Source organism: Ceratina calcarata, unplaced genomic scaffold (assembly GCF_001652005.2).
Source record: "Ceratina calcarata isolate Rehan_Ccalc_2016 unplaced genomic scaffold, ASM165200v1 scaffold48.2, whole genome shotgun sequence".
Classification (NCBI taxonomy): Eukaryota; Metazoa; Arthropoda; class Insecta; order Hymenoptera; family Apidae; genus Ceratina; species Ceratina calcarata.
In genome coordinates, this window is record NW_017172225.1 from 461,331 (window position 1) to 486,362 (window position 25,032).

General features: G+C 42.1%; 6 protein-coding genes across 20 annotated transcripts in view; 2 read left to right on the forward strand and 4 right to left on the reverse strand.

The window, feature by feature from the left end:
• Positions 1 to 5,658, reverse strand: part of LOC108627670 (uncharacterized) — a 13,689-nt gene extending 8,031 nt beyond the window's left edge. The window contains exon 1 of the mRNA XM_018029024.2: positions 4,908 to 5,658. Within this exon, the coding sequence (XP_017884513.1) occupies positions 4,908 to 4,949 (42 nt within the window). The 5' untranslated portion in view covers positions 4,950 to 5,658. The remainder of the gene's footprint in view (positions 1 to 4,907) is intronic.
• The window catches only part of LOC108627667 (protein 5NUC), a 22,765-nt gene extending 5,904 nt beyond the window's left edge, over positions 1 to 16,861 (forward strand). Inside the window, exons 1-7 of one of the 9 annotated variants that reach the window (XM_026815716.1) lie at positions 10,044 to 10,130; positions 14,140 to 14,307; positions 14,660 to 14,891; positions 15,165 to 15,770; positions 15,842 to 16,279; positions 16,336 to 16,525; positions 16,596 to 16,861. In XM_026815716.1, coding sequence (XP_026671517.1) covers positions 14,183 to 14,307; positions 14,660 to 14,891; positions 15,165 to 15,770; positions 15,842 to 16,279; positions 16,336 to 16,525; positions 16,596 to 16,777 — 1,773 coding nt within the window. In that variant the 5' untranslated portion in view covers positions 10,044 to 10,130; positions 14,140 to 14,182 and the 3' untranslated portion in view covers positions 16,778 to 16,861. Of the gene's footprint in view, positions 1 to 10,043; positions 10,131 to 10,887; positions 10,988 to 11,666; positions 11,973 to 12,585; positions 12,946 to 14,139; positions 14,308 to 14,659; positions 14,892 to 15,164; positions 15,771 to 15,841; positions 16,280 to 16,335; positions 16,526 to 16,595 lie in introns of those variants that run through there. The other 8 variants (XM_018029016.2, XM_018029015.2, XM_018029012.2 and 5 more) reach the window with 8 other exon arrangements.
• LOC108627580 (apyrase) lies at positions 6,406 to 10,719 on the reverse strand. 6 transcript variants are annotated; one of them, XM_026815719.1, is made up of 12 exons: positions 10,220 to 10,719; positions 9,519 to 9,730; positions 9,022 to 9,247; positions 8,694 to 8,810; positions 8,553 to 8,633; positions 8,291 to 8,492; positions 8,126 to 8,231; positions 7,967 to 8,061; positions 7,745 to 7,899; positions 7,483 to 7,668; positions 7,327 to 7,424; positions 6,630 to 6,858 (listed from the first exon to the last, which is right to left on the reverse strand). In XM_026815719.1, the coding sequence occupies exons 2-12, from the start codon at positions 9,644 to 9,646 to the stop codon at positions 6,630 to 6,632; spliced, it is 1,623 nt and encodes a 540-aa protein (XP_026671520.1). In that variant the 5' UTR covers positions 9,647 to 9,730; positions 10,220 to 10,719. The 6 variants fall into 6 exon arrangements, with proteins under 6 accessions (XP_026671521.1, XP_017884378.1, XP_026671522.1 ...); XM_026815718.1 differs by lacking the exon at positions 10,220 to 10,719 and adding an exon at positions 9,946 to 9,961; XM_026815717.1 differs by lacking the exon at positions 10,220 to 10,719 and adding an exon at positions 9,824 to 9,958.
• A 199-nt stretch (positions 16,862 to 17,060) lies between the features above and the next one.
• Positions 17,061 to 18,054, reverse strand: LOC108627677 (bolA-like protein 3). Its single transcript, XM_018029034.2, has 4 exons — positions 17,887 to 18,054; positions 17,523 to 17,649; positions 17,359 to 17,447; positions 17,061 to 17,285 (listed from the first exon to the last, which is right to left on the reverse strand). Exons 1-4 carry the CDS (start codon positions 17,926 to 17,928, stop codon positions 17,223 to 17,225), a joined length of 321 nt encoding a protein of 106 aa, XP_017884523.1. The 5' UTR covers positions 17,929 to 18,054; the 3' UTR covers positions 17,061 to 17,222.
• Positions 18,055 to 18,111: 57 nt separating this feature from the next.
• Positions 18,112 to 25,032, forward strand: part of Rab3GAP1 (RAB3 GTPase activating protein subunit 1) — a 14,616-nt gene continuing 7,695 nt past the window's right edge. Inside the window, exons 1-6 of one of the 2 annotated variants that reach the window (XM_018029031.2) lie at positions 18,112 to 18,523; positions 18,598 to 18,880; positions 18,957 to 19,093; positions 19,162 to 19,375; positions 19,461 to 19,872; positions 19,943 to 20,157. In XM_018029031.2, the coding sequence (XP_017884520.1) occupies positions 18,328 to 18,523; positions 18,598 to 18,880; positions 18,957 to 19,093; positions 19,162 to 19,375; positions 19,461 to 19,872; positions 19,943 to 20,157 (1,457 nt within the window). In that variant the 5' untranslated portion in view covers positions 18,112 to 18,327. The remainder of the gene's footprint in view (positions 18,524 to 18,597; positions 18,881 to 18,956; positions 19,094 to 19,161; positions 19,376 to 19,460; positions 19,873 to 19,942; positions 20,158 to 25,032) is intronic. The other variant, XM_018029032.2, reaches the window with a different exon arrangement.
• The window catches only part of haf (leucine-rich repeat and fibronectin type-III domain-containing protein hattifattener), a 10,543-nt gene continuing 5,665 nt past the window's right edge, over positions 20,155 to 25,032 (reverse strand). Inside the window, exons 2-7 of the mRNA XM_018029033.2 lie at positions 22,824 to 23,698; positions 22,438 to 22,753; positions 21,796 to 22,364; positions 21,293 to 21,725; positions 21,055 to 21,234; positions 20,155 to 20,991 (exon numbers count right to left, since the gene is read on the reverse strand). Of these exons, the coding sequence (XP_017884522.1) occupies positions 20,705 to 20,991; positions 21,055 to 21,234; positions 21,293 to 21,725; positions 21,796 to 22,364; positions 22,438 to 22,753; positions 22,824 to 23,698 (2,660 nt within the window). The 3' untranslated portion in view covers positions 20,155 to 20,704. The remainder of the gene's footprint in view (positions 20,992 to 21,054; positions 21,235 to 21,292; positions 21,726 to 21,795; positions 22,365 to 22,437; positions 22,754 to 22,823; positions 23,699 to 25,032) is intronic.

Below are 25,032 nucleotides of genomic sequence, written 5' to 3' on the forward strand. Positions count from 1 at the left end.
AAATTCAACATGCTAACATTGTTTAAGTGTATAGCCTATACATCCTTAATTCGAATAATATTCGTTTGAATCGAGGCGGAGGCTCGCGTACCTCTTTTGCATTTCATGTACATAATTCCAGGTAACTTCACTAATTTATCTGCAAAACGTTAATCGCAAATCAAGCTCGTTACGAGCGGTAACCCCTCATCAGGCGTATCAATTTTAAACGCGCATAAATGCTCGATAAACGCGACTAATTCGTCCATAAAACGTTCGCTTAAATTAGTTCCGGTGTTCCCCCCAGCCACCGCGGGCATCTAAATTGCAAATACTGCATAATATCGTACGTAGGAATTTTAATAACCTCTCGGTCGTTCACCCAAAAATTTTATTTGCGGAGCCTCGGGTCTATTGAGCGTGAAATCCGATCGTTCCCCGCCGAGAGGAGGATCGTGTATTTTCTACGTTAACGGGTCATCATCTGAAGAATCGTTAATAAATTTTTACTCGGTCGCTCGCACGTTTAATTCTTGTAACTGGTAGAATGGTACGGGGCATAGGTCGGTGCTGGCCGTTATCGAAAACCGATATTTTTACGGAGTAGCTGGAAAAAGGGGTTGGTAAAATATTGACTCGATACAATAAACGATCGCATCGACGACCACTGAATTCCCTACTGTTGAATTATCCGACTTTATATCCCGTACCGGTGTCTACGTAAAGTGTAATTAAAAGCAGGAAAAGTACAAACGAATTACGGACTTTACGGAAGGTAATTAAAAAGAACGGCGGAGGATAATGAAAACTGTGATGGAAATATAGAAATTATTAAAGGCAACCGCGATATCCCGTGAAGATTATTATTATTTATCATCTATGGGAAGTATTCAGCACGCCAGTAATTAAAGAAGTATAATAGGAAAATAATGGAACTTAAAATACGAGAATCAAGTAAGGGGAAGAATTTTCGATTGGAATATGATAAACCCAGAATGAATCAGTCTTGGCGCTTGAATGATGAAACGGTAGCCGAGTGGTGATAATAATCGAGAAGTAATTCGCTTACAACGTTTTTACGCGCAACGCGTTTTATTGAAACGTAGTTATCGCGCTCGGTAGTGGTGATGCCGACATCGAATATCGATATAGTCTTCGGAATGTGCAAGGTGGCCGTAAAAAGGCGAACAAAACTCCTGGTAAACGATGCGATGTATGGGTATAGCTATCGGACTGTATCGTAAATATGATACCGATACGAGTTTTGCATGTCATAAATCGATTTTCCACCGGAGAGCCGATAAAACGGGACGTTTAACAGAATCGCTGTTGTACGAGAATAATCCCATCTCCACCGATAACCTGGCAAATTCAAAGGACTCATCGATTCCTGCGAGGGTATATTTGAGCCGTCCAGTGCACACATCGATTAACTCCACTTTTTGAAAAAACTTAAATTTATCTGTCAAAGCACTTGGTATAGTCATAACTTGTGCTTTGACACATAAATTTAAGATTTTTCAAAAAGTGGAGTTAATCGATGTGTGCACTCAACGGCTCATTTATATGTATAGACGGATAATAATCATTACACACATAATTTAATATAAGAATTATCATTTATTCATAAATAGACAAATTTTCCGCAGTGCAATAGTACATAAAATGTTAGAACATCTACAAATCATAGTTTTAATCGCGAAACTAATGTTCGTGTTTGAAACGGCTGAACCGAATTAAAACTCGGGAGAATAGCAGTACGGTCTTGGCTCTGCTTTGGATCGAATTCGCGGAACAATCCCGCACCGGAAAAGGGGGGACAAAGTTCAAAGGGAAGTCTCCCTCGTAAAAGAAAAAGTTTTCGGTCGCGAAATAAGATTTCATTTGAAATTTAAATTGCGCGACGGAACGGGGAAAACTGATAAAGGGTTCAAAGACAGAAGGGAATATTGAAAAGCCACGGGGTTGTACCAACTTGTGTAATAACAACTCCTGTACTTACGTACTGAATAATGTTCATACGTAATGTTATTGTTGTACACTAAAAGAACGATATGTAATCTCGGTAGAAATTTTGGTAGCGCACCCAATATTTATCGCTCGTACTCTTTTGGCTTACTTTTATCAATCAAGTTCCGCGATTTTTAGGAACCGGAGTTTGCTACGAATGAAAAATGTATGTAATCGGAGCACACGCTATCGAAAAGCAAACGTAGCTCCCAGCAAAAATCAATCCACGTGCCAGCTGCATTTCCGTCCCGATAGCTGCTCCTAAATAAATCTTATCGCTAGGCTACGAATCTCTATGCAGGATAAAACGTTTGCCGTGTCAATTCACATTTAAAACAGTGATGTGTATTATATTTTTGCACACCTTCGCGCATACAGTCCTTCTATGAGTGCATCTGGCCTGTAGTCTAGTCGTTACATATTAGATAAAGAAGAGGAAGGTACGAGGGTTTTTATACCGAATTTCTTGCGGCTCGTCTTAATTTGCAAAAAATTTGCGCAGCAGGAAATTAAAATGGTAATTTTTCTCGGGACCACCCCGCGCACCATCGGGATGGGGCTGCGGGGCGAGGGAGACGCGATGGAAAGTAATATTTGCCTTGAGGAAGTCGAGCGGCAGCCGGCGCGTAATCGCGCTTTGTATTTTATCAAGATCCTGATGCGACGGTGAATTATGTAATTGCGACGCGGTCCCAGCGAACCCTTTACGACGGTGAAAACGGCCGGGAAGAAGAAAATGTTTTTCCCTCTTTGACGCGGGATACGGAAAAATTGCGGATGAAAAGTTCCCGCTGGAAAAATCGCGGAATAGAGGGAAAAGGCTGAATCGGGGGAAGAAAAATAACGTCGCGTCGTCGTGCTCTCTCCTCGAGGAAGGGGATGGTTTCGAGGAGATTGGAAGCGCGGAATGTTTCCGAGCGAAACGAGGTTTTAATTAACGTGCGACCCCGGTATCTCGACTTGCTCCGAAGTAAAGCGATTCCAAAGGTGGTAGAGAAGAATATCGTGGGATTTAAATTTGCAGAACACGAATTAACTCGATTGTCTACGATCGAAACTTTGAGCAATACTGAGTGTAATTGCATTTATTAGTTAGCGTATACGGGAAGTTAATTATGAAATTGGCTTATTTGGGCAGTCGGGAAGCCTCGTTTGTTTTTCCAAAGGATCGACAGAATTTATAATGAATACCAGAGCCGGGATAATTGAATTGCTAATTGAATGAATAGAACCGCATTTTCGAAGTTCGCCGTTCGTGGAAGGGTAAGAGCTTGCATAATTCCTTAGCTCGTTACATCAACGTGTGTTTCTTCTCCGCTGATTGCTGACGTTCAGCCAAGAGGGATTAAGATTTCTGGTCCCAGTCAGGATGACACTTCGTTTGCATTTGAGCAACGATTTCGAATGAGAGATGGTTTTATCAACTCACCCTGCGAACGTAGAAGGGGGGCTTGGTTGACGCTAATTAAAACGCCAACCGTAGTCGGCGCGTACCAATTAAAGTCGATGCGTCGACCGTATTAACAGTTATTTCGCGTGTTTAATAATCGGAGATGCGCGCGTTTCTCGTCGAATTCTCTTCGTTCGCCCCAAAACGCTGAAACTTGGCTCGTTACTCGGCTACCAAGTTTTAATTAACGTTGATGGAAATCGCGCGAACCAGTTGGAGAAGTTTGAATCGCGAAATAATTCTCGAGACAGCCGCAATTTGGTTCGCGATCCATTCAAAGAAGCTAATCCCAGCATTCCCGTTTCAACGGTGTTTCAGTATTTTAATCGTTGTTATCGAAGAGGAGAAACGTTGTCCGAAGTTAGCCAGGTCTTTCATTAAACGAAAAAGGAAAGCTGCAACTTTTTTAATCGATTGTTTCGCTGAACTTTCTTAGTCGTTTTCCGAGTCGAAATGAAATTTTATTAGCGACACGCTTTCGTTTCCCTGACGAGAAAGGATTTCCATCCGGCAATCTGGATAAGAGAAAATTTGCTCCATCTCGGAGGGAATAACATCGGGAAAATTGAGAGCAAATTCTATTCCCCGGGGATGAGGAAAGAGAGTCCAATAAAATGCTTGTATAGAGGAAGCTGTAGGCTGGGACGGGTGTAGTCCGGACATAAAACGAATGCAAATTTACGTACGGTGGAGAAGACACGAGAGAACATAACCGATAATGGGTTCAGATACCACGTATGCGCAAAATTTAATACCGGGAATCGGGAGTAAACGTCGAGAACACGATACTCGACTCGTCATCAATTATCGGTGATGCAAACGACGTCGTTCATTACTTTCATCCTCTTTTGTATTTGTGTCCCACGCATTCCTTCTTTTTTTAAACAGACCGCGGATTTGTATACAAAATAAAACAGTTGTAATCAATTTAGAAAATGCAATTCGAATAGCGATTCGATTTTGCATGTTCTTGCGTTTTTTATATGAATGCCTCGAATCTACGTTGAAAGTATTAAAGGCGAAAATAGATTTAAAACGCGAAGAAGCGTAGGTTTGTTAGGTATTAAACTTTGATCGGAACGAAGTTCTGTGGCATGTGTAGACCGAGAACGCGTTTCCTTTCCGGGACCCCATAAACGGGCCACTATGTACGTGTACGTATCGTGGTGCACAAGGTGTTTCTAAATCGTCGCGTTTATACGTTCACGCTATCGCGAATGTCCCGTAATCTCGAATCGTTTCAACTCCTATCTTTTCCACCCTATCGAAACTGTCGTGTCGCGTTTCTTACGACGTGCAGATTTATTCATTTTTTTATTATCTTTTATTCTATTGAATGATTTAACATCGATTTCGATGATCGTCCGCGCGTTTACGGTGCAGCGTAGTGAATTTAGGTAGTTTTTGAGATCTGCGAGATCGGTAGCCCGTTCGGGAAACGAGGTCGATTTATCAAATGTGTACGTACCTCGCACAAGCCGTCCTCCATCATATCGCTAGTATCTCTCATGACTCCCAATGGAAACTAGCACCGACAACAATCACTCAACGCCCACGTTGTATCCGTTTCCTCCTCTCTCGATCCCGGCTCTATCTTTCGCTCGGCGATCTTCTCGAGCCGATCGCCCCGAAAACGACTCCGCGATACCTCGTCGAATTCGAGCCCAGCCTCTGTCTTCTCTGTCACGAGCGCATCGTACCCGATCGGTTTTTCGAAAAAAAAACGTGCTTGAAGAACGTACGCGCGATACAACTTCTGTACCCGTTGAATCGATCGTATCGCAACGTGTCACTTCCCTCTCTCGGTACCTATACGTATATGCTCTCCTCTCTTTCTCTTCCCCTCTCTTCAACGTTTTACTCGAGTCGCGTTTTCCTCGCCTCTCCTGCTCTCTTTTTATTCAATTTCACTCGATAATTTTCTATCACGTTTCGTTCATTTATTTTTAACGTTTTACTCGCGGACCGTCTTCCTCTCGCCCCTCGCTCCGGCTCACCACGCTGTCGAGGCCGAAAAAGTCTTGTCCGTACGCGAGTACCGTCCGAGCGCGTTCGAGCCTAGCGAACTCACGAGAGGATCGCGGGACGATCCATCGGTGAACGCGGCTATGGAAACACTGGCGCTGTCAGGTAGAGGTAGAGCAAGGGAGCAGGTCGACGGACAGCCAGACCTGCCTCCATGACACTGCTCCCGTCTTCTTCCTACCCTGGCCACAGTCTCTCCCTTGCACCGACCACATAAATACATACGCGTGCAGCTGCCTTCTCTCCTCGCTTCTACCCTCCCTCCGGCTCTCCCCTTCTCCTCCGTTTCTCATCGTCCCTCTTGCACCCTCTGCTAGCCCGCACTTCGCCTCCTTCAAAACCCCGTCTTCGTTCCTCCGCGTCGAGGCTCGCACTCTATCAAACGATATCCCCTCCACCGATCGACTGCATTTTCCTCACGTTTCCCCTCTGTGGATTCTCGCTCTTTCTTCCACGATGGACCACCCGCGTTATCCTCTCGTTTCCTCTTTGGCAACCCTCTCGACTAGAAGATTCCCCACTGAAGTCACCTACGTCCACTCGTCTTCGAACCGCGGTTTTCAAATTCGCCCTCGCGATCAACCAGATTATTCAGTTCTGAACGGTGACTCCGTCCAGTCGGATCTGCATAGACCTGACGAGAGTCCCCCAAATATGGGAATCGTGAGAGATACCGATGACACGATGGACAGATTCGAGTAACGTTTCGAAAAGATGCGCGAGTGTCAGAGGGAATTTGGACGGGAAAAGAGGAGCACTCGTGGCTGTACAAAGACGTACGCGCGGAGGCCAGCGCAGACGAACAGCTGCTATTTCACCTGTTCGATATATTATTTAAATGCTTCACCTGCCGCAATGTCCAGATATCGCGAGATAAGCGACCAACCGTCTCCTCCTTTCACGTGTCGCGAATTTCGTCTCTTCGGTGAGAGACTCCGTAAAAATGTTTAACGCTAGGGTCAGAGTGGAAAAAATTAAAAATCATAAGTTGAACATATTTGCTTAATATATATATATAGTTTTATATTACATCGAATACCGAAAAACCTATTCGCAACAGCAAGCTGCATAACGTATATGATTATACATATAAAACATGAAACGTTCAGTAAATGAATTAGTACAAGAGTTGATCGTTCAATACGAATTTTCAATTATGAAGGCCTCAGTTCAGGAAGATCACTCGTCGATCTTGCCGAGCTATTATCGGGCTGTTCACCATGATGTACTGTTGTAATTCCTCCCAGTCCACCGGTCCCACGCGATGATTTCTCCTGCAGGTTTCAAAGGGATAGTATCCCTCGCCGCCCCGAACCAAAAATGACGGAGCAACGATTCTGTACCATTGATCTTCCTTCAAATTCTCAAACCTCGGCACTTTGCAAGCTCTACATCTACAGTTACGAAATAGAAGTAGCTAAGTCTAATACTAGACCTCTCAAGGGGAGGTCAAAATGATTTGTTTGGAGTTTCTTATAATCATTATTCATTTTCAGTACATTTTGTTTTTCAAAGCAGTAATGATGCTGCTGTGTTATAAAGCAGTTTTCTTTTTTTGTCTTTTTGATGTAAAATTTTATGCAGTATACTTCCATATACCGAGATGAGTCATTTTGACCCCCACGGAACGTTGGTTACAACAGTAATTATTTTGAAAACTATTATTATTAAATCATTATTATTATCATTGTCAGTCCATTACTTAATTTTCACTTGTAAAAACGTGAAAATTTCTATGTATATTCTTAAATGACTTATTAATGTAAAAACAAGCAATTTTGACTCTACCGGTAAAAGTAGATAATCGCCGGTAGTTCTAGTGTTAAAGAACTTAAGAGAGGCATTTTGCGTTTGAAAATTACCTTATCTTCACTTCCAACGCGGTCCTCGATCCATTACTATTTATCTTGTAAACGATTTTCAACCCTGACCATACCAAGGGTCTGTTCATTTCCAAAATCTGTAACAAGACCAAAGCATGTTCGACTGAAAATCGAATATCTGAAAATCCGATGTACCTGCAAGATGCAGCCGCCGTTTAATTCAAGCGTGTCCCAAGTGTTCTCAAAGGGTTGGACCTGCATCATGTCTGCGTAAGTGACGTTCTTGTTCATCGAGTCGATGGGCGCGCGTATTCCCCCGGGATTCAACACGCCGACAGCAGCATACGTCCAGTACGTACGATTTTCCGCCTTCTTCACGTACTACGGTCGACATTAATCCCGATCCGTTGATCTCAAGCGTGTAATTATCATCGACGATTTAATTAATGAAACTCACGGAATCCACCATAGCGTCGGCGATCATATTACCGAGGTTGCACTCTCTACCCTTGCAACGATTGTCTAGGTACACCTTCGATCTTCCCAACGTCAATTTTGCTAGCTCGTCCACGACCACTTTCCATGGTTTCATAGCTTTCAGTATCTTTGGATCTGAAATTTGTATAGAAACGATTGGATAAGAAATGAATTCTATCAGGATTAAAAAGATCGTAAGAACCTTGCTCGATGGAACGATCGAGGAGAATCGGATTTCCAGCCCAATCGACCACTTCGCCCTTGTCGTCGAACCACACCGTAAAATTTCCTAAATATCTGATTAAAAAAATATGTAAAAATCGAAGCGTTCCTTTAATGAAAAAAATTATCAGTTGCGTACTTGGTAAACGCGGCAGCTTGAACGATGAGTACGGTTCTTTGGGTTTTGGCTTGAGTCACTACCACAGGGTACACGTCCTCGGGCTCGTCTATGAACGGTGGTGGTCCTGAAAGATACAAATCGATCATAGGAGACATGAAAAATGTAAACTGGTCCGATGCAGACCTGAATAGAGAAATGTGTGAGAATGTCCTCCGACGATTACGTCGATCAAGGGACAGTTCGCAGCCATTATTCTATCTACAGGTAATCCACAGTGGCTTAAAACGATGATGATATCCACGCCGAGGGACTTCAATTTCCGCGCCTCTTCGTTCACCGTTTCCACCTCGTCCAAGAATTTTAGTTTCCCCGTATTGGAAATCCTCTGCAAGTTCGCAAGTTTTGTAATGGTACAATTGGAAGCGAAGAGTCAATTGGTACGAACGTAAGTGGTTGAAATAATAACACCGATCACTCCGATCTTCGTCCCATTCCTGTCGAGGATTGTGCTGTTCTTGTACAGACCCTGAAGATTTTATTAATTAAGAAAAACTAGATGGAAATGTAATCAACGATTGATCATCACCTGCATAGTTGGCTCGTCGCTCGCATCGATATTAGTCACCACCATAGGTGCTTTGATCATCTTCAAATACGGTACTACGCCCTCGACTCCATTGTCGAATTCGTGGTTTCCTAACGTCTGGAAATACCGTCATTTATTAATTCTCAAATGAAAACACTTTTATCTTATTATCGACGGGACTGGAGATCGTTCCTTCATAAATCTTCTCCAGTAAACCCATAACGCAGCTGTTGGTACAATAATCGATCGTTTAACCCCTCGACCCAATTAAACGGAAAACGATTCGTTATCTTTTTCCCGCTATACGGAAAACTCGTTTTTTCCTTACCAGAACGTCGTGCGGGAGCATGTTCATGAACGTAGCGGTCGCGTTCCAACGATGAATGTTGTACCAAAGCGAGCCCTGGAAATTGTCGCCCGCGTTCAAGAAAATTGGATTCGGTCTCTCCGCGATCAATCGGTTCACCATCGTGGAAATCCTCGCGATTCCACCCACGCAATTCTCTTCTTCCTCTTCGTGGCACGTTCCCGATGTCGGCCCCGTTTGCTCAAACCTGTAATGTTTTAAATCGGCTTTCCAGAATAATATTAGCCGCAAAACAGAAAGACATACTATCATCCGCTTGTTTCATTCTTGAGACTCTGTGCAGATGGAATCGAATAAGGATCGTGCATTATTGAATCTGTACAGCTTCTTAAATGTGCTCAGTTTTGCATAAGAATCCGCGGTCTAGCTGGCACCAACAATTGTGAAACCCTCGGAACGACCCAGTTTCTCGATTTATGCCTTCGTTCCGATTGAAAATCGATTAGACGCGCGCTTACCTCGCGTGGAAATCATTTAAGTGTACCACAGACAACTCGAACAAATCCGATCGTCCCGGGTAATCAAGTCCTCTCCCGTTGAATCCACAAACGATTTGGACCAGTAACAGCAAAAAGCATCGATGCATCGTGGATAGAATTCATCGAGGAATTCTCTATGTAACTTCTTCCAGGAATAATCCTTTCTTTATTTCTTCACCGCATTCAATCCTCTGACGAACGAACAATTTTAACTCATAATTTTTTTCGTTCTAAAGTATAGTAATTTTAAAATGCGTTATGAACTTTCGAGAACGGTTGTTTACATGTAATTCTAAGATATTTCGACACGTTATCACTCGCTGTTCACGCGAATAACCCAGCGTTAGTTAGTATAAAGGAACGAAAACTTGATCACATGAAAACACAAATTACTCAGGAAACATACGTGCTCTTTCCTCTACGATTACTTGGTAAGTGGGTAGATTCCGGATGGGTAAGGACAAGCAGGAAAGTTTCGCGTAAAACAATCATGAGAATGTATAAAAAAATCTACGTAAAAACAAGGAGGAAATAATGGGAGCGGTGTTCCATGAGAGTTCGCGAAATAATTGAGGCTTCGCGTACACTTGTGTAAGTAAAAACACTATAATTGTGTATAAAATAAACGAAATTTGGCGATTAATCGGGAAATTAATCATAAATTCAAACGTGCAACGCACCTGGCACGTAGCCGCAGCCGCTGCTCGAATACTTGTCTGCTTAAGCGAAACTTTGAAATGATCTTTCAAATCAAAGAGCAATGCTATCACGCGCGATAAAAGAATTGTAAACACAATAAATCAGATCTGACTGATAAGGTAAAAGTCTGACGGAGAATGCACAACGAAACTCTTTTCGGTGCTCAAGTTCGAACTTCAAGGTTTTTCCGTTCGCGTTGTCGTGCAAAATGCAGTTGTGTAATTACGTAAAACAAAGCACGTGAAGGGAATCAAGCAGCAAGATATTGTTCATTTGATGCTGCAAGCTGTTCTTATCAATATATGTTATCTCCCGACAATTTACTTATTGACAACTTTGTCCCCGCTTATCTGCTACATTGAAATCGGACAGAATACATTTCAACAGTTCTGATATAAATCGAATATTTTTAATTGATCTGAAGTGTTTTTCTACTGAGACTGATGATTCCTCTTGGATGATTCGCTTTCGCAAAGCGAACGAGAGAAAGTTGGAGGGTCGAAAATTTCGGACAGACAATTGGGTTTGTACGAAAGGAATCCTATTCACGTGCCTCAGTTCTCCCGTGTCCCTCGACAGAGTCGTGTCTCTCGGAACTGGAAAGTCACCAATGTGTCGAGTGGTTGCTTACTATTCTCATCTTTTGTGAACGTATACTCGTGACGTGATATTTGAATTCGCATTTACAATTAAACCGCGGATTTGATGCACCTATAGACAAATTGTACGTGCAAGAATTTTTTTGGAAGGTATGTAAAAGTCTAGCTACACAGATGTAACGGCATCGCAACGGGAACGTAACGTGCAGAGTCATCGGAAAGGTGTATAAAACCCTTGGAGTAGGTAGTGGATCCTAAACCTCAGGTTTCTGCCTGACGATTCGGTGTCAAACGTGGACGCCTAAGCTCCCTGCTTTTACACGCTATTTCCTATACCCTGTCCTAAAGACTACGGCACTGAAAATTACGTCCTACGACCTACGAAGACCTACGTTCCCATTGTGTTAGGGCGCCGTTACAGTGATGTTACATCTGTGTAGCTAGACTTTAAGAGATTGATCAGGACTTCAGTTCTGAAATTCTGAGATTAATGTGAATGATTTATTGTGCGCAAAAATCATGTGATTACCGTCGGGCGGCTCGATTGCGACTATTTATAGAAGTCAATAGGAAAGTCAAGCTCTAATGATTTCTAAGTGCATGCCGAGTGGATAATTGTTGAAAAACTTGTTTGAAACGTGGCATAGATTTTCCCGCGTGCGAACAGGTTTTCAGACTGACGATTTATAAACATATCCACGTGTAAATCTAATGTCAGCAACTTGTCCGCCTCCATCGCCACTTTTGCTCGTTACCACGTATAATAGATAACGTGTATGAAATCGCGTGACAGACATTCGACGGTCATCTCACACGGAAATAAAGACAATCCGTCGAAAGTTTGACGAACGGATTGAACAGCCAAACGCGGATCCTGGCCCACTGTCAAGATTCTATATTCGTGTGCGGCGTGTATCGTTTAACAAAATAACAAGCGTTTGTGTCAGTCAATCGAGGGACGATTCGGTAGGAGTTGAAACAATCGGAAGATGCGAACACGTCGTGTCGTACTCGTTGTCGTCACCTGTAATTAGCGAAAACGTGTCACCGGTACGAGATTACTCATTATTACGTAAAGACGAAATCTCCTATGTTTCCTCTTCTTCGAAAACGGAAGCTTGAAAACAATGGTGAGGTCTGTATCAAAGAATCGGAGTTATTTATTTTAATTCTACAGTGTGATAGTAGATGTGATTTAGTAGAGATAAAACCGGTGGTTCTTATCAAAGTGAGAGATATACAACATTTTGTTGATATGAATTAAAATAATTCTACAGAGATGTCAATCTGTTTGGTGATCAATCAGATTACTAAGCAATATAACTCGATAGAATTGGGTTAAACAAATTTTAACCAATCACCACTTTCACTTTTTGTTCGATCACGTTGCCGATCGGTACGTGACCGAATATATTTAGGCTGTGAATAAAATGGAACCGGAGAGTATCTAACAATAAATCTATTCGATTCAAATCTAGCATCGTAATTCGCCCACTCGGTACCATCATTGAACTTCAGATTTACCAGAGCGGTTTGGTTGCCAAAACATTAGTTTGCCGAGTGCAAGCTGACATAATCGAACCACCTATTCGTAGTAATGCACAATTTCCAAACGGAAAGGTTGAACTCGTTTTACCGCGATCCTTCCCGATGATAAAACTATGTCATTTGTTATGTAATCTTGTACCTTGACATTTTTCTAAAACGGTCGTCGATATTTGAATTATCGCGTATCATTGATCGACGATCGAGACGTAAAATACAATTATACGTGCCCGCGATTATCGTTCAGAAATCTCGTTCGCGTGACGGTATTTTTCACTCGGTGCGAGAGACAATCGATTCGTGAGAGATCGACGCGAGTAGTGGAAGCAGAAGCATAATCATTCCTTCATATATAATGTGTAAGTCGATTCCCGGGTAGATTGGGGGACAAACGAAGCGAGCCTCGCGTAAGTACGTAGTTTCGGTCGGCGATCGCGATTGCGTTCAGTCGACGCTGATCGCTCGGGAAAATCGGCTCGGCACCGGCTAAAACGTGTCACGTGGTGTACAATCCTCTCATCGATTATCTTCGAGAAGAGCCCACAGGTGCGTTACCGGTAAAGGTGCAAATCGTATTTTTCTTAATCGTTATTATTTAGATCTTTCATTATTTTCATTCATCATTGCAGAGTGATTGACGGTTCGATTAGGGTTTTATTTATCTGTCTGTATTTTAACAAAGTTACTCAACTTTCTAACAGTAATTATTAGTAACTAACCAGTTTATTAATTGTTAACGCATTGATAGCGATATAAAAAGTATTTCGATTGTGCATAATATTCTACTGACATGTACGTGTTCTAAAGTTTCTGTAGAAATTTATCAAAACTAACTTTACGAGGCAAAGATAAGATTATTTAGTATGAACAATTATTTGAAGCATTTTTTTACATAACATTAAAACGTAATTGTCTAACTGACGTCAGTTAGAATTCTTCTTGCGTTATCCAGTGTTCAAAGAAATACAAATTGCGTTCATTCTCACGTAAAGTATTTTCAGTGACAAGGAAGAAAAATTGCTGATATGTACATTCCTATAAATACTTAAGAAAAAGTTTGTACTGAATGTATATTTACAATACAGTCGTTAATCATTGTTCATGTCAGAAATAAGAAACGTCAAGTTCAGTTGCTTTCATTATGATGTACTTAGTGGAATTCCCTAATCTAGTTTGATTGAGGAAACTCGTAGATGAAAAGATATTAAAATTTCGTTGCGAAAACAACGTGCTAATTATATACAGGTCTGTACTTTCTTATTCGTGCAGTAAATACGATAAAGCTGGTTATCATAAAATGTTAGGAAGAGTTCTTGGCAGACGTCGAGCGCGTTTCGCAAGGGAATTACGTATAACGCATGTTAACGTTAATCCATGTCACGGATAACAATTTTACTGTACAATTATTACTTCATCGCGGCCTTTGTCAATCGTAAACTTTTTTTTATGACGTTCCAGATATTCCACGGTCCCTTTCATCTACACCGTCTTCTCTCTATTTTTGTCTTTCTCAATCTGCACTGTCTCGGTTTCAAGGGAAATAGTAAATCTTCATTCCGATATATGTTAGACTTCTTTATTCAATCCTATATTCGCATTCCTACGAATGGTATTAGAGTGATCAGAAAGTAAGTCAAATGTAACGATCTAGAAGCTAATGATGTCTGGTCGCGTGCAGAATCCAATGATCCAGAAAATAAGAACTGTATCTTGAAAACGGATGAAAATGTGTGTTTCTTGTTTTGTCTGTTTAACAGTAGATCAATATCAACTCATGGTAGCTAGTGGAAACGAATAAAAATGATTGCCGCTTCTTTCCTTATTTGCATCCTGGCGTTCGTCACCAGCGGGCTTGGGAATCCGGTGTTAGAGACGGACGGAGGATTTACCCTGAGAATCGTCCATACCAACGACATGCACTCCAGGTGAATAAATTAAATTGTCGAAACAACTGTCGAACATTATCTGAAAGAGAAGTGTCGCGCGTGTCGCTATCGCGTGTATATTTATTTAAAGATATACCTTAATACCTTGCTTTCAAAACGTTTTGTTTCAGCTACCATTGAATTAGCCATATGTTCAATACTAATTGCGAATAATAACGATAATTGCTAATAATAACGACTAGCACTCACGGTTAAATTTCAAATGTTAATTGCCCCAGTTGCTAGACTTTGCATATTGAAAACGTTCTTATATCGAGTTTTTTTATTCGCATTGTAAAAACGTGATTAAGGCGTGGCAGAATATATCAATTTCTATGTTAATTATTCACAGATTCGAGCAGACGTCGAGATTGTCGAGCGTCTGCTCGGACAAGGAAGCGGCGGAGGGAAAATGCTACGGGGGATTCGCTAGGATCGCGACTCTGGTCCGTCAGGCCCGAAATTCGAGCGTTCCATGCCTTTTCTTAAACGCTGGCGATACTTACCAAGGTTCGACATGGTTCAGCGTTTACAAATGGGAGATCGTGGCCAGACTTTTAAATATTCTCAAGCCTGACGCAATAGTACGTAAAATAATTGAAATCAAGTTAAGGGTGGCATCGAATGTTTCTTCTCTTTATATAAAATGCTTAATTGTTATATAAGAAACATTTTGAAACTAATTTTATTCTGTATAAAAATCCGTAGTCTAATCGTCACCTTAAATTAAACTTGACTGCCAGTCATTGGTATTAATTCGAGGATTCAGCTAAACGAACGCAGCTGCCTTTTAGAAGTCGATCCGAGGATGCTGAAAATGAGGTCATCACTTAATCGCGTCCTGTAATTTATTGCAGAGTTTGGGGAACCACGAATTCGACAATGGCGTGTCTGGTCTCGTACCCTTCATCCAGAATGCCAGCTTTCCCATAGTGACCGCCAACCTTGACCTCAGACAACAACCGGACTTAGCTAATACGCCACTGTTAAACAGTACAATTTTAACCGTGAATGGAACGAATCAAAGAATCGGTGTGATCGGTTACTTGACTCCTGAAACAAAAATAATCTCCAAGACGGACAATGTGACTTTTTTAGACGAGGTGGAGAGTATTCGTAGAGAAGTGAAACGATTGAAAGGACAAGGCGTGAATATACTGATCGCGGTGGGCCACTCAGGTTTCGACATTGATAAGAAAATCGCGAGGGAAGTGGAGGATATCGATTTGGTGATCGGTGGTCATACGAACACGTTCCTCTATACCGGCAAGCAACCGGATACGGAGGTACCCGAAGGTCTCTATCCAACCGAAATAAAACAGAAGAATGGTAGGAAAGTTTACGTTGTCCAGGCTTATGCTTACACCAAGTATCTCGGAAATTTTACGGTGAACTTCGATCGAAACGGCGAGGTGACCAGTATCAGTGGAAATCCTGTGCTGGTGAACAGTAGTATTGAACAGGTAAATAGATTTTTTACGGTAATCGACTGGAACATAAAATGTAGGATACAATTTAGATTTTTCTCTAACAGGCGGAAGATGTTCTCGACGTGTTAGAACAAATGAGAGGTCGTATCAACAATGTCACTTATCAAATTGTTGGAAAGACTCGGGTTCTTCTTGAGGGAGACAGTAAAGTTTGCCGACGAGAAGAATGCAATCTTGGTAATTTAATCGCTGATTCGATGGTCGAGTACAATGCCGGGGAATTCGGCGGCACGAACGGCTGGACGGATGCTGCGATTGCCTTTCATAACGGAGGCAGCATTCGAACGTCTATCACGACGGTGAACGATTATAAAATTACCATGGGTGATGTGCTGGCGGTGCTACCGTTCCAGAATTCTATCGTGAAGGTTTCGATGACCGGGGAACAGATGTTATCCGTGTTAGAATGGAGCGTGTATAATCTTCGAATAAACGATACTTCAAATCTCTTTGGGGCGTTCGTGCAAGTTTCTGGACTTCAGGTATAATTTTTGAATAAACAGCGATGGTTCAACGTTAAGAAAAAATTATTCCGCAGGTGGTTTATGACTTGACGCGACCAAACAACTCGAGAGTACTTTCGGTGGAAGTGTTATGTGCTTCCTGCAACATTCCAATGTACAGCAAACTAGAAAAGAATAAAAGTTACACTGTACTTCTGACCGATTTTATGCAAACCGGTGGCGATGGGTATTCTATGTTGAAAGACCTTAAAGCGCGAGATATTGGTATTGATTTAGTTTTCTCTTGAATTGTTTGATGTCGGTTTTTGTACAAAAATACTTCTTGTGTATACAGGTGTTACCACGTCAGATGCACTGGTGAAATATTTAGAGAGATCCATGGACAGTCCTGTTCATCCTGCTGTCGAATGGAGAATTTCTTACTTAAACGAGAAAACCATCAGCGGTTCGAGTAGAATTTATGGTTCGAGACTGATGACCGTACTGCCTGCAATCAGTTGGCTCCTCACAAGATAGATGCTAGATACGTTTTGAATAAATCGACTTGAATTCACTATTTCGAGGCTTGTAATTTATTTAATAATAGATATTTTTAATCAATGTTTCATCTTTTTTACTACCTCAAATATACACTTTTTTTTTATACATTCTGATATTTACGAAGAACATTACGGACGCAAGATAGCAGTTGGACCCTGCAGATGCGGTTCAAAAGGTATTTCCGTTTCGCCTTCCACTACAATCGTAATAAAGTTTACAAATCCGGTAGAGAGATATAAATATATTATTTTCATCAACGTTCACAGCGAATAGATATATTTATGATACAAATAAAAGTTCTAAAATCGTACATTCGAAAAAATATTAAAGTTCTAACATTAAGATCTATATTTATTGGATAGGATTTCGTATGTATGCAAAATTTACAAAGCTTCACATGGTTTAATCGCAAAATGAAGAATTATTCAGGAACGCCCGTATATATTCTCACTCCATGCATATCCTTGATCTCGTCCTTAAGTGCCTACGAGCATAAGAATAAATGCGATTAAGAAAACTTAATGGTACATCGAAATTGGTGTAGCTGTGCTTCTTACTTCGTTAATCAGCCTATGTTGTTTGATAGTATTCAGTCCTTTGAATTCAGGCGCGATAACGTTTATCTCAAACATTGCTCCGCATCCCCCTGCAATGAGAAATTTTAAATATCCAACTCCCAGCTTTCCGACACATGAAATGAAAGAGATATTTCGCTCTTTACCTGACATATCGTTCACCTCGATGAGTTTAGCTTTCGGAAACTTATCCCTTAAAATTGTTATCATTTTTTGTTCAGCTTGTTTGCCAGCCAATGCGCTGTTCGGCCCGTTCCATACCCTGGATAGAAGCTGAAAAACTTTCATTTTATACATCTTTCGCATTCTTGACAGGGGTTTATTTGATTTGGAGAAAATAAAAAGACACGGGGGTATCGGGGATTTCTTCGAACAATAAATATCTAAGCGGATTCCGGCATATTAACGGGGAGAATCATAATTATCAGTCTCCCGATTATAAATTAATTTGCACGTAGGTAAACGTTATACTTAAAAGTGAGTGAAAACGTGTATTGCCTGTATACCTACCGAAATATTACGATAATTTGACATAAACACACGCCCGAACATAGTTATTATAATAGCTAGCACCGGTTTAAACTTCACTTGTTTCTATGCTTCGACTTTATCGCGTGACAATCTTTTTTTCCAATGGACGAGACGAAGAGGATACTCACGCACGTGAACGCGAATATTTCTCTTCGATCAGCTGATTTCTAACCAAATGTCTCGTAGCGCTATCTACGTTAGTACAATCACTTGAGTGCAGCTGATGTCAATGAAAATATTTGGGAAGCGAAATACTCGAGAAAATATAAGTTTCTAAAGAGTAGTCGCTCGTTAACTGTGCAACAAGTTCCACAATTCGATGAGTGATAATTCTAAGAATATCTCATGCTGGAAGCACTATCGTTCTCGTCCTGCAATTGTCGTATAAAAGTGACATTGTTCGATACGATATTTTGAGAGATGAATAACATTGAAATCGAGGATTTTTATCATCATGATTTCACGGCGGCTACAGAATGGGAAGTATTCATCGCGAGATTGGAAGAGATCATGCACGAATGGAAGTTGCCTAGCACGAAGATCGGCCCTTGTTTAAAATCCGGTGACTTCGTCAATTGCCAGTGGGATGAAAAATCAGAAAAACTTCATTTCGCTGGTTCGTTCACATTTTTCTACTAGTTCCGTATTTGGGAATGTAAATACATTATACACATCTTTCCTCTGTCGCAGATGCTGAATTTACGTTGAAACACTTCCGATTGAAATTGGATGGCAATGACGTGGACAATGGTTTAGAGGAGAACGAGGAGGAGAAAGTACAATGTCATAAAGATGCATTGAATACGTCGAACGATTTTGCTAGAATTGATGGGAATCACTTGGAAATAGCCCGGTATTATGGCATCAGAGATTTTTTGGTTTTGCAGTCCTCCAGAAAAGATTCTGTGATGGACGAAACCAAGATCAAAATTTTAGTCAGCTCACTGGCAATCGCAGTAACTAATGCCAACTGGTAATCAAATATTCTTATGGAATATGAAATTCAGTTGTGTCATGATAAGATTGATTCAATTTGAACATCCTTACAGCGATATACCTACGTTGGTACAAGTACAAGAGCCATGGCAGAAGATGTATCTTGGAACCAGTATCGGGAAAGGAGTTTGTACTCACTTTGACATGGTGCATTTGAAGAAGATACCTTCGCATTGCAAATACTTAACTGGTATGAGAATAATTATGAAGTTTACCAAATTAATTTGATGCTAATTCTACGATACATACTATTATCAGGACTACTTGCTCTCTTTAAACAAAAACTGGGAGAAAACTGTGGTTTAAGATTGGATCCTGTGATGATATCTGTTCGATTTTCTTACCTACTGAAAGATTGGACTAGTAGCACGTGGACTCAGGAACCTCCGGACTTCGATTTCATGCAAGGGGAAACATTGGGCGTAGCTGAACTTGGAAAACTTCCTTTTGGGGCGACGTACGATCCCATCGCGTAAGGATTTTACATATCGCAATAATAAATCTTTTTTTTCTCGATTTAACTGAGTTGGGTGTATGAAATCGGCGAATCGTTGCAGTGAGTTACATTTATTTACCACGTGGCCTGAAGTCTCCGAGAACGTTATAGTCGATAGCGAAGGTTTTACGGACTTGGAACCACAGTTGGCGCCCGAATGGTCCGTACAAGTTAAAATGGTTTCATCGCCGGCTTGCTTACTCGGCGAATACCTAACAGACTTTTTACATCTTTGTAACAATCAAAGAACTTTGGTAGATCTGCTAGGGGACGCAGTGATCTATACCCAACAGGAAGATCAAGCGTTGAGCTCGGTCTTCAACATCTTAACGGAGTCCAAAATACCGACGATATCGACGGTCGTTAGTAAAGCGACTGCGAAGAAAAATAAGAACCAAGTCGAAGGACCGATACCGGAGGAAATATTATTGTCTATACTTTATTTCCTCTTCCCCGACGCAGAGGAAAATTCTGTAAGTAATCTTTCGTTAAACATTTAGTTGGAAAACAAGAGAAGTAGAAGTATCACAACCGATATTACAGAAAGCTCTGTACGGCGACGTGACTATATGTAACGTGGACGAGGACCAGTGGAAAGGCGTGAAGACGTGTGCAATGGACAGCTTGGTTTGGCGTTTGTCGATCGTCGCCGCGCATTGCACACATAATCTCGGAGGCATGACGGCATTGGCTCAATTGTGGTACGAGTTCGTGCAGGAAATCAGGTTCCGATGGGAAAGAAGCATTCTCATACCTGGGTAAGTACTGCTGCTTTATTTCAATTCGATTACACGGTAAAAAATAACATACGTGAATCTTTATGTGAAAAAGTTTTATACAACGCGATGTTATAATATTGGCAAAGCTTGTTGCCAGGTCTTATAACGTCAGTACATTTCTCCGAGAACACGTGTCGACAATCGAATTTTGATAGACGCTTGTTTATGATACAGTCTTTGGATAAAAACACATCCACCATTCATACACGATAATCTTGACTCGTTTACTTATTGCTATGATTGTTTCGAGAGATCGCGCGTCTCGATTAGAATTCGAGAGCGCACACAGTACAGGTTTATATATAAACGTGCAACTTTAGACACTATTACCTTAAAGCTGTACCTATTAACGTTCTCCTTCGCGCTGTCACGTTATTACGTCCATTACACGGTAATATCTGTAATAACGTGGGCGTTATCTAAAATATCATATTATTATACATGATATATGTATATCTACGTGGACGAGATAAAGTCACTGAACACGTTTGAGCAAAACCTGTACACACGTACAGTGTACAAAAAATCAAAGGGGCATGAGACCACTGGTTCTCGTCGTCGGGTTACGCGCCATGTATATGTCCATATCGTGGTCGGTCCAATTGTTCTCCTCGTAATTGTTCAGAGTGTGCGTCGAGTCGGCTATGCTGTACCGACTGCCTGGTCGCGGCGGGTTTTGCTCCAACGTGCGGTTGCACGATCTCGGTCTCTGCCTCCTCGACGAAGAGTGCGGCGGCAAATGACTTGGCGAGAAATTCGCCCGCGACATTCTATCGGAAGCCGCCGCCAGAGACTGTCGAGATTGTCTCAGCTCTACGATCGAAACAGATATTTTCAATTACGCATCCAACTCGTACTGTACACGCGTATCATTACCTGATCTCGTGTTGGCAAGATTCGAAGACAGGGTGTTGTTCCCGAAGTATCTCGTCGACGTGTTAGAAAAACTATGTTGGGATTGTTGGTCAACTACGGATCGAGTCGACACTTTTCCATTGTAGTGCTGTCCCGCTTGAGACCTGACATCGTCGATGCAGGAGGCTCTAGTTATCGAACCTAAATCAATAGCGATACATGAAACACCTGAAGATAATACTCTGATCTTTGTTCGTACCTTGCCTATCTATGGGAAATATTCTCGGTCTCGGTATGCTTCTGTTGCTATACGCAGACACTTGGTCCCACTCCTTCTGAGCGTTATAAGCACTGAGAGTAGCCATCGATGACAGGGGTCCACCGGGGCTGGGCGTCGGGCCAACGTTAGAGCAGCAATTAACGGGTAGTCCACTGATCGGTCCCCCCATTTTCGTTTGATCTATACTGTGAAGCGTGTGGAGCTTCCTGGCTCTTCGTCGATTCGCTACGATGAATATTATTACCGCGACGACGATCGTCGCACAGATCGCTGCGCTGGCAGCTATAGTGATCTTGTCCATGTTGGACGTAGGCGAATTCTCCGTCCTCACTTCTTTGCACTGGTTGTAAGGTACGTTCGCCGGAGTAATATTCGTTTCTTCCAATGAAACTACGCACACCACGATACATTCCTGAAAACAGAAGGAAGCGTATTAATTTGTTGATTAGACTACGAACTTTAAAGGATGAAAATTGACATACCTGCGAAGGAACGTTCTTAATTTTGAACTCCCGTTCGCTGGCTTCGAGAGGCGGCGCTTGTTTGAAACTGCTGTCTCCGAACAATCTGTAGATCACTTTGAAGCCTAAAATATTAGTCGTCTCCGTGTCCCAGTATATGATCACGGCATTGTCCTGTCTCAAAACGTCCTTCACTACGATTTCCTTGTCGCTGGATTTCGATTTGTAAAGAGGCGAGCCGAGCACCAACGGTGGTCTCGGTTGATGCTGCTGCAAATGCTCCTGAGTGTGCTTAGGCGGGGTCAACGTGGTTCTCATTATCACTACGTTTCCCGTTCGTGCCGCGGTCGGTCTGTTAGCGATCGTCCTCGTCGTAGTGGAAACTGGTGGCTCGGTTTTTTGAAGTTCCGTCGTGGAAGACGCGAACGTCGTGCTCGACATGGTCGTCGTTGCGGTCACAGTCGTGGTGCTCGCAGATTTGGTTGTTGGACTGTAACTGCTAGCCACGGCGGTGCCCGTAGGTTCTCTGGTATCGACGCTTTCCACCGTTCCGATTCCAATTATTTCCGGTGTCCTCTCACAGGACATTTCTAAAAAAAAGGAATATCAATTAAGTTTTTAACCAAACTAGTAAAACGATTAATGTAAAAGCGTCGTTATTACCTTCGGGGTCGATGTTGTAAAAACTCTTCTCTTGCAATTTCTGTGGGCTCCCGCAGAATTGCGGCTTGCGTTCTCGACTGGTGACTTGCAAGTCTCTAGTTTTTATCCAATCGACGATCCACCGGAGTCTGCAGTCGCAGACGAGGAATCGGCCTCCTAAACTCAGACCTCGCAGCGTCCCGTTGAGTCGAGCCAAGGCTTCCTCCGGGACAGTCGACAATGGATTCCCGTCGATCGCCAGCAGAGTTATCGACGGGTTCTTTTCAAAAGCGTTTACCGGTAACTCCGTGATCAAATTGAATCCGATATCCAGTACCTAAATGGAAACTGATTACTATCTCTAGACTTCATGCATAATTAACTCGATATTCCTGGTAGAGACCCACCCTAAGATCTTGAACGCTGTTGATGGCAGCCGTAGGAAAATCCGGAATGAGATTGTTTAACAAACTTAACGAGCTCAACGTGTTCTTAATTCCATAAAAAGCGTCCGATCCAATGTTCTGAATTAAATTGCGCTCGAGATTTAATCCAGTCAGTGACTCGAGCCCCTCGAATGCCTTCGTAGCCGCGGACCCGGGCAATTCTCTAATACTGTTCTGGGATAAATCGAGAAAGGCTAACGTCTTCAGACCGCGAAGCGCTTCCGGTACCTTCTTCTGTTTGGTACCTTTCAAGTTCAAATTCTTCAACGATCTCTCCAACCCTTGGAACGATCCAGAGGCCAAGGTCACCTCGTTGTCAGAGAGTTTCAGAGTCACCAACTTCAGCCCTGCGAAAGCGTTGTCGTTCACCCTCGTTATCTTGTTCACAGACAAATCCAGTACGGTGAGATTCCTCAGCGTCTTGAGGACCGTAGTGGGCACTTCCGTCAGCTCGTTATCCTTCAGGTTCAGGCTCTTCAGAGAATTCTCTTGCCCTTTAAACGCTTCCGGTTCGATCGTTTTGATCCGACATCCGGACAGTTGCATGTTATTGATTTTAACAGACGCGAAGGAGCCGTTCTTTAGGACTCCCACGGTGCTGTTGTTCACGTAGAACAGGTCCATCGTGAGTTTGGACGCGTGTCGTCGCACCGCGGCCAGTAGCTGCTCGTAGTCGACGATATCGCATTGTACGGACAATTCCCTGGCCAAATTGTAATCGCAGATGCAGGAGCTCTCGAGCTCGGCCACGTGTTGCGCCCATGGGCAACTGGACGTTGCTGCCACGTTAGATACAGCGATTACGCTTACGAGAAGCAGGAGCACCGGATTTATATCTGAAAACGGAATTAGATTCTGCATTCGATGACTTAATTAGTGAAAAACGTACGTTTTCGATCTTTTTAATTTATGATAAACTGACGAGAGGTCGAGGGTACAGGGTTAAGATCGAACGGTTATAGAGAAGCGTGACGTATAGGCAGAAGTAAAGTTGTCCAGCCCAAACGAACCGCAACGAACCAAGGTCCATGGCTGAACCCGTTACGAGTCAATGGCCGGAGTAAACGCATGTCCTCGCCTCGATGAATTCTATCGATGGCAGTCGACCAACGGTGTACAAATTCCTACCCACATCGCATACGATACATTATTTTTTATTTCGACTTTCATGAATTAACTTAGTCATCGATTCCTTTCGATTCCACGAATACCGTAATTTAACAAGAAAGTCGATTGCCGGCCAAAATCGAAGTTTCCCTCGTGCAACGATTTCTTTTGTACTTTCCAATGTCTCTAGAAACGAGTAATTTGACTGATTCTCAAGTTTTTCTTGAAGAAAACCGAGCATTTTCTTGTTCTTAATTATACGCACGCATCGGAGTAATCGAAACGGATATGAAATTCCGAATCGATTACGTGCGATTAATTAATCTCGAGGCTGCCACGTTATATTAACTGTACCGTGCAATTGCGCACCCGTGTGCATCCGTGAAAATGTTCTTCGTGCAATTTGCTTTTACGCAAGCCTCGTAGCAGCTACTTCCGGATTAAAATAGTGCGTGACTTTTAATTGCTCCGCCGTAACCAGAAAATGTTTATGATTCAATCTCGGGGTCACAGAATTTTTGTAAAACCTCCTATCTATACTTGATTAGCTCTAAAAACGTCCCGGAAGTTATTTGGAATACGTCGAATTTTTAGAGCGGAGTCGACCATTCGAATCTTGTTACGGTGGGAGGAAAAAGAATAAGGACAGATCGGAATACTTAATTAATTAATGTGCTCGTCACGGCTTTGGATCTTGGAACACTTGTTAATGAGAGCACAGGAGTGCACACGCCATTACCGTGCCATTATCATCGTCTACAATCTATGTATATGGTCCAGTCAATTTCCTCGATAATTATCAACGACGATTGTCACGAGTTCGTTAAAAATTTATACGATTCCGTAACAATACGTACGTTTGAGATAGGTCCACGAGATATTCTTCTTTCCTATAAAATTGTAGCTTCGATCAAACGTAATTAACTTAAAGATGTATTGGCTATACAGTCAATCCCAAAAGTTTATGTACCTTAGAAAAACGCATTTCCTATAATTAAAAAGAAATCAGACGTCGGAAGAATAATGCTAATAATAAATAGTTACGTGCTAAAAAGTATAGAAG

Coding starts and splice junctions, on each gene's coding strand:
- LOC108627580 (XM_018028889.2), bottom strand. CDS start 9,646: ATGCATCGATGCTTTTTGCTGTTACTGGTCCAAATCGTTTGTGGATTC. Junction 9,248..9,518: donor TTAAATGATTTCCACGCGAG/GTAAGCGCGCGT, acceptor AAAACATTACAG/GTTTGAGCAAACGGGGCCGA. Junction 8,634..8,693: donor GCGACGAGCCAACTATGCAG/GTGATGATCAAT, acceptor TAAAATCTTCAG/GGTCTGTACAAGAACAGCAC.
- LOC108627677 (XM_018029034.2), bottom strand. CDS start 17,928: ATGTTCGGGCGTGTGTTTATGTCAAATTATCGTAATATTTCG. Junction 17,448..17,522: donor CGAGGTGAACGATATGTCAG/GTAAAGAGCGAA, acceptor TTCTCATTGCAG/GGGGATGCGGAGCAATGTTT. Junction 17,286..17,358: donor AACATAGGCTGATTAACGAA/GTAAGAAGCACA, acceptor TTATGCTCGTAG/GCACTTAAGGACGAGATCAA.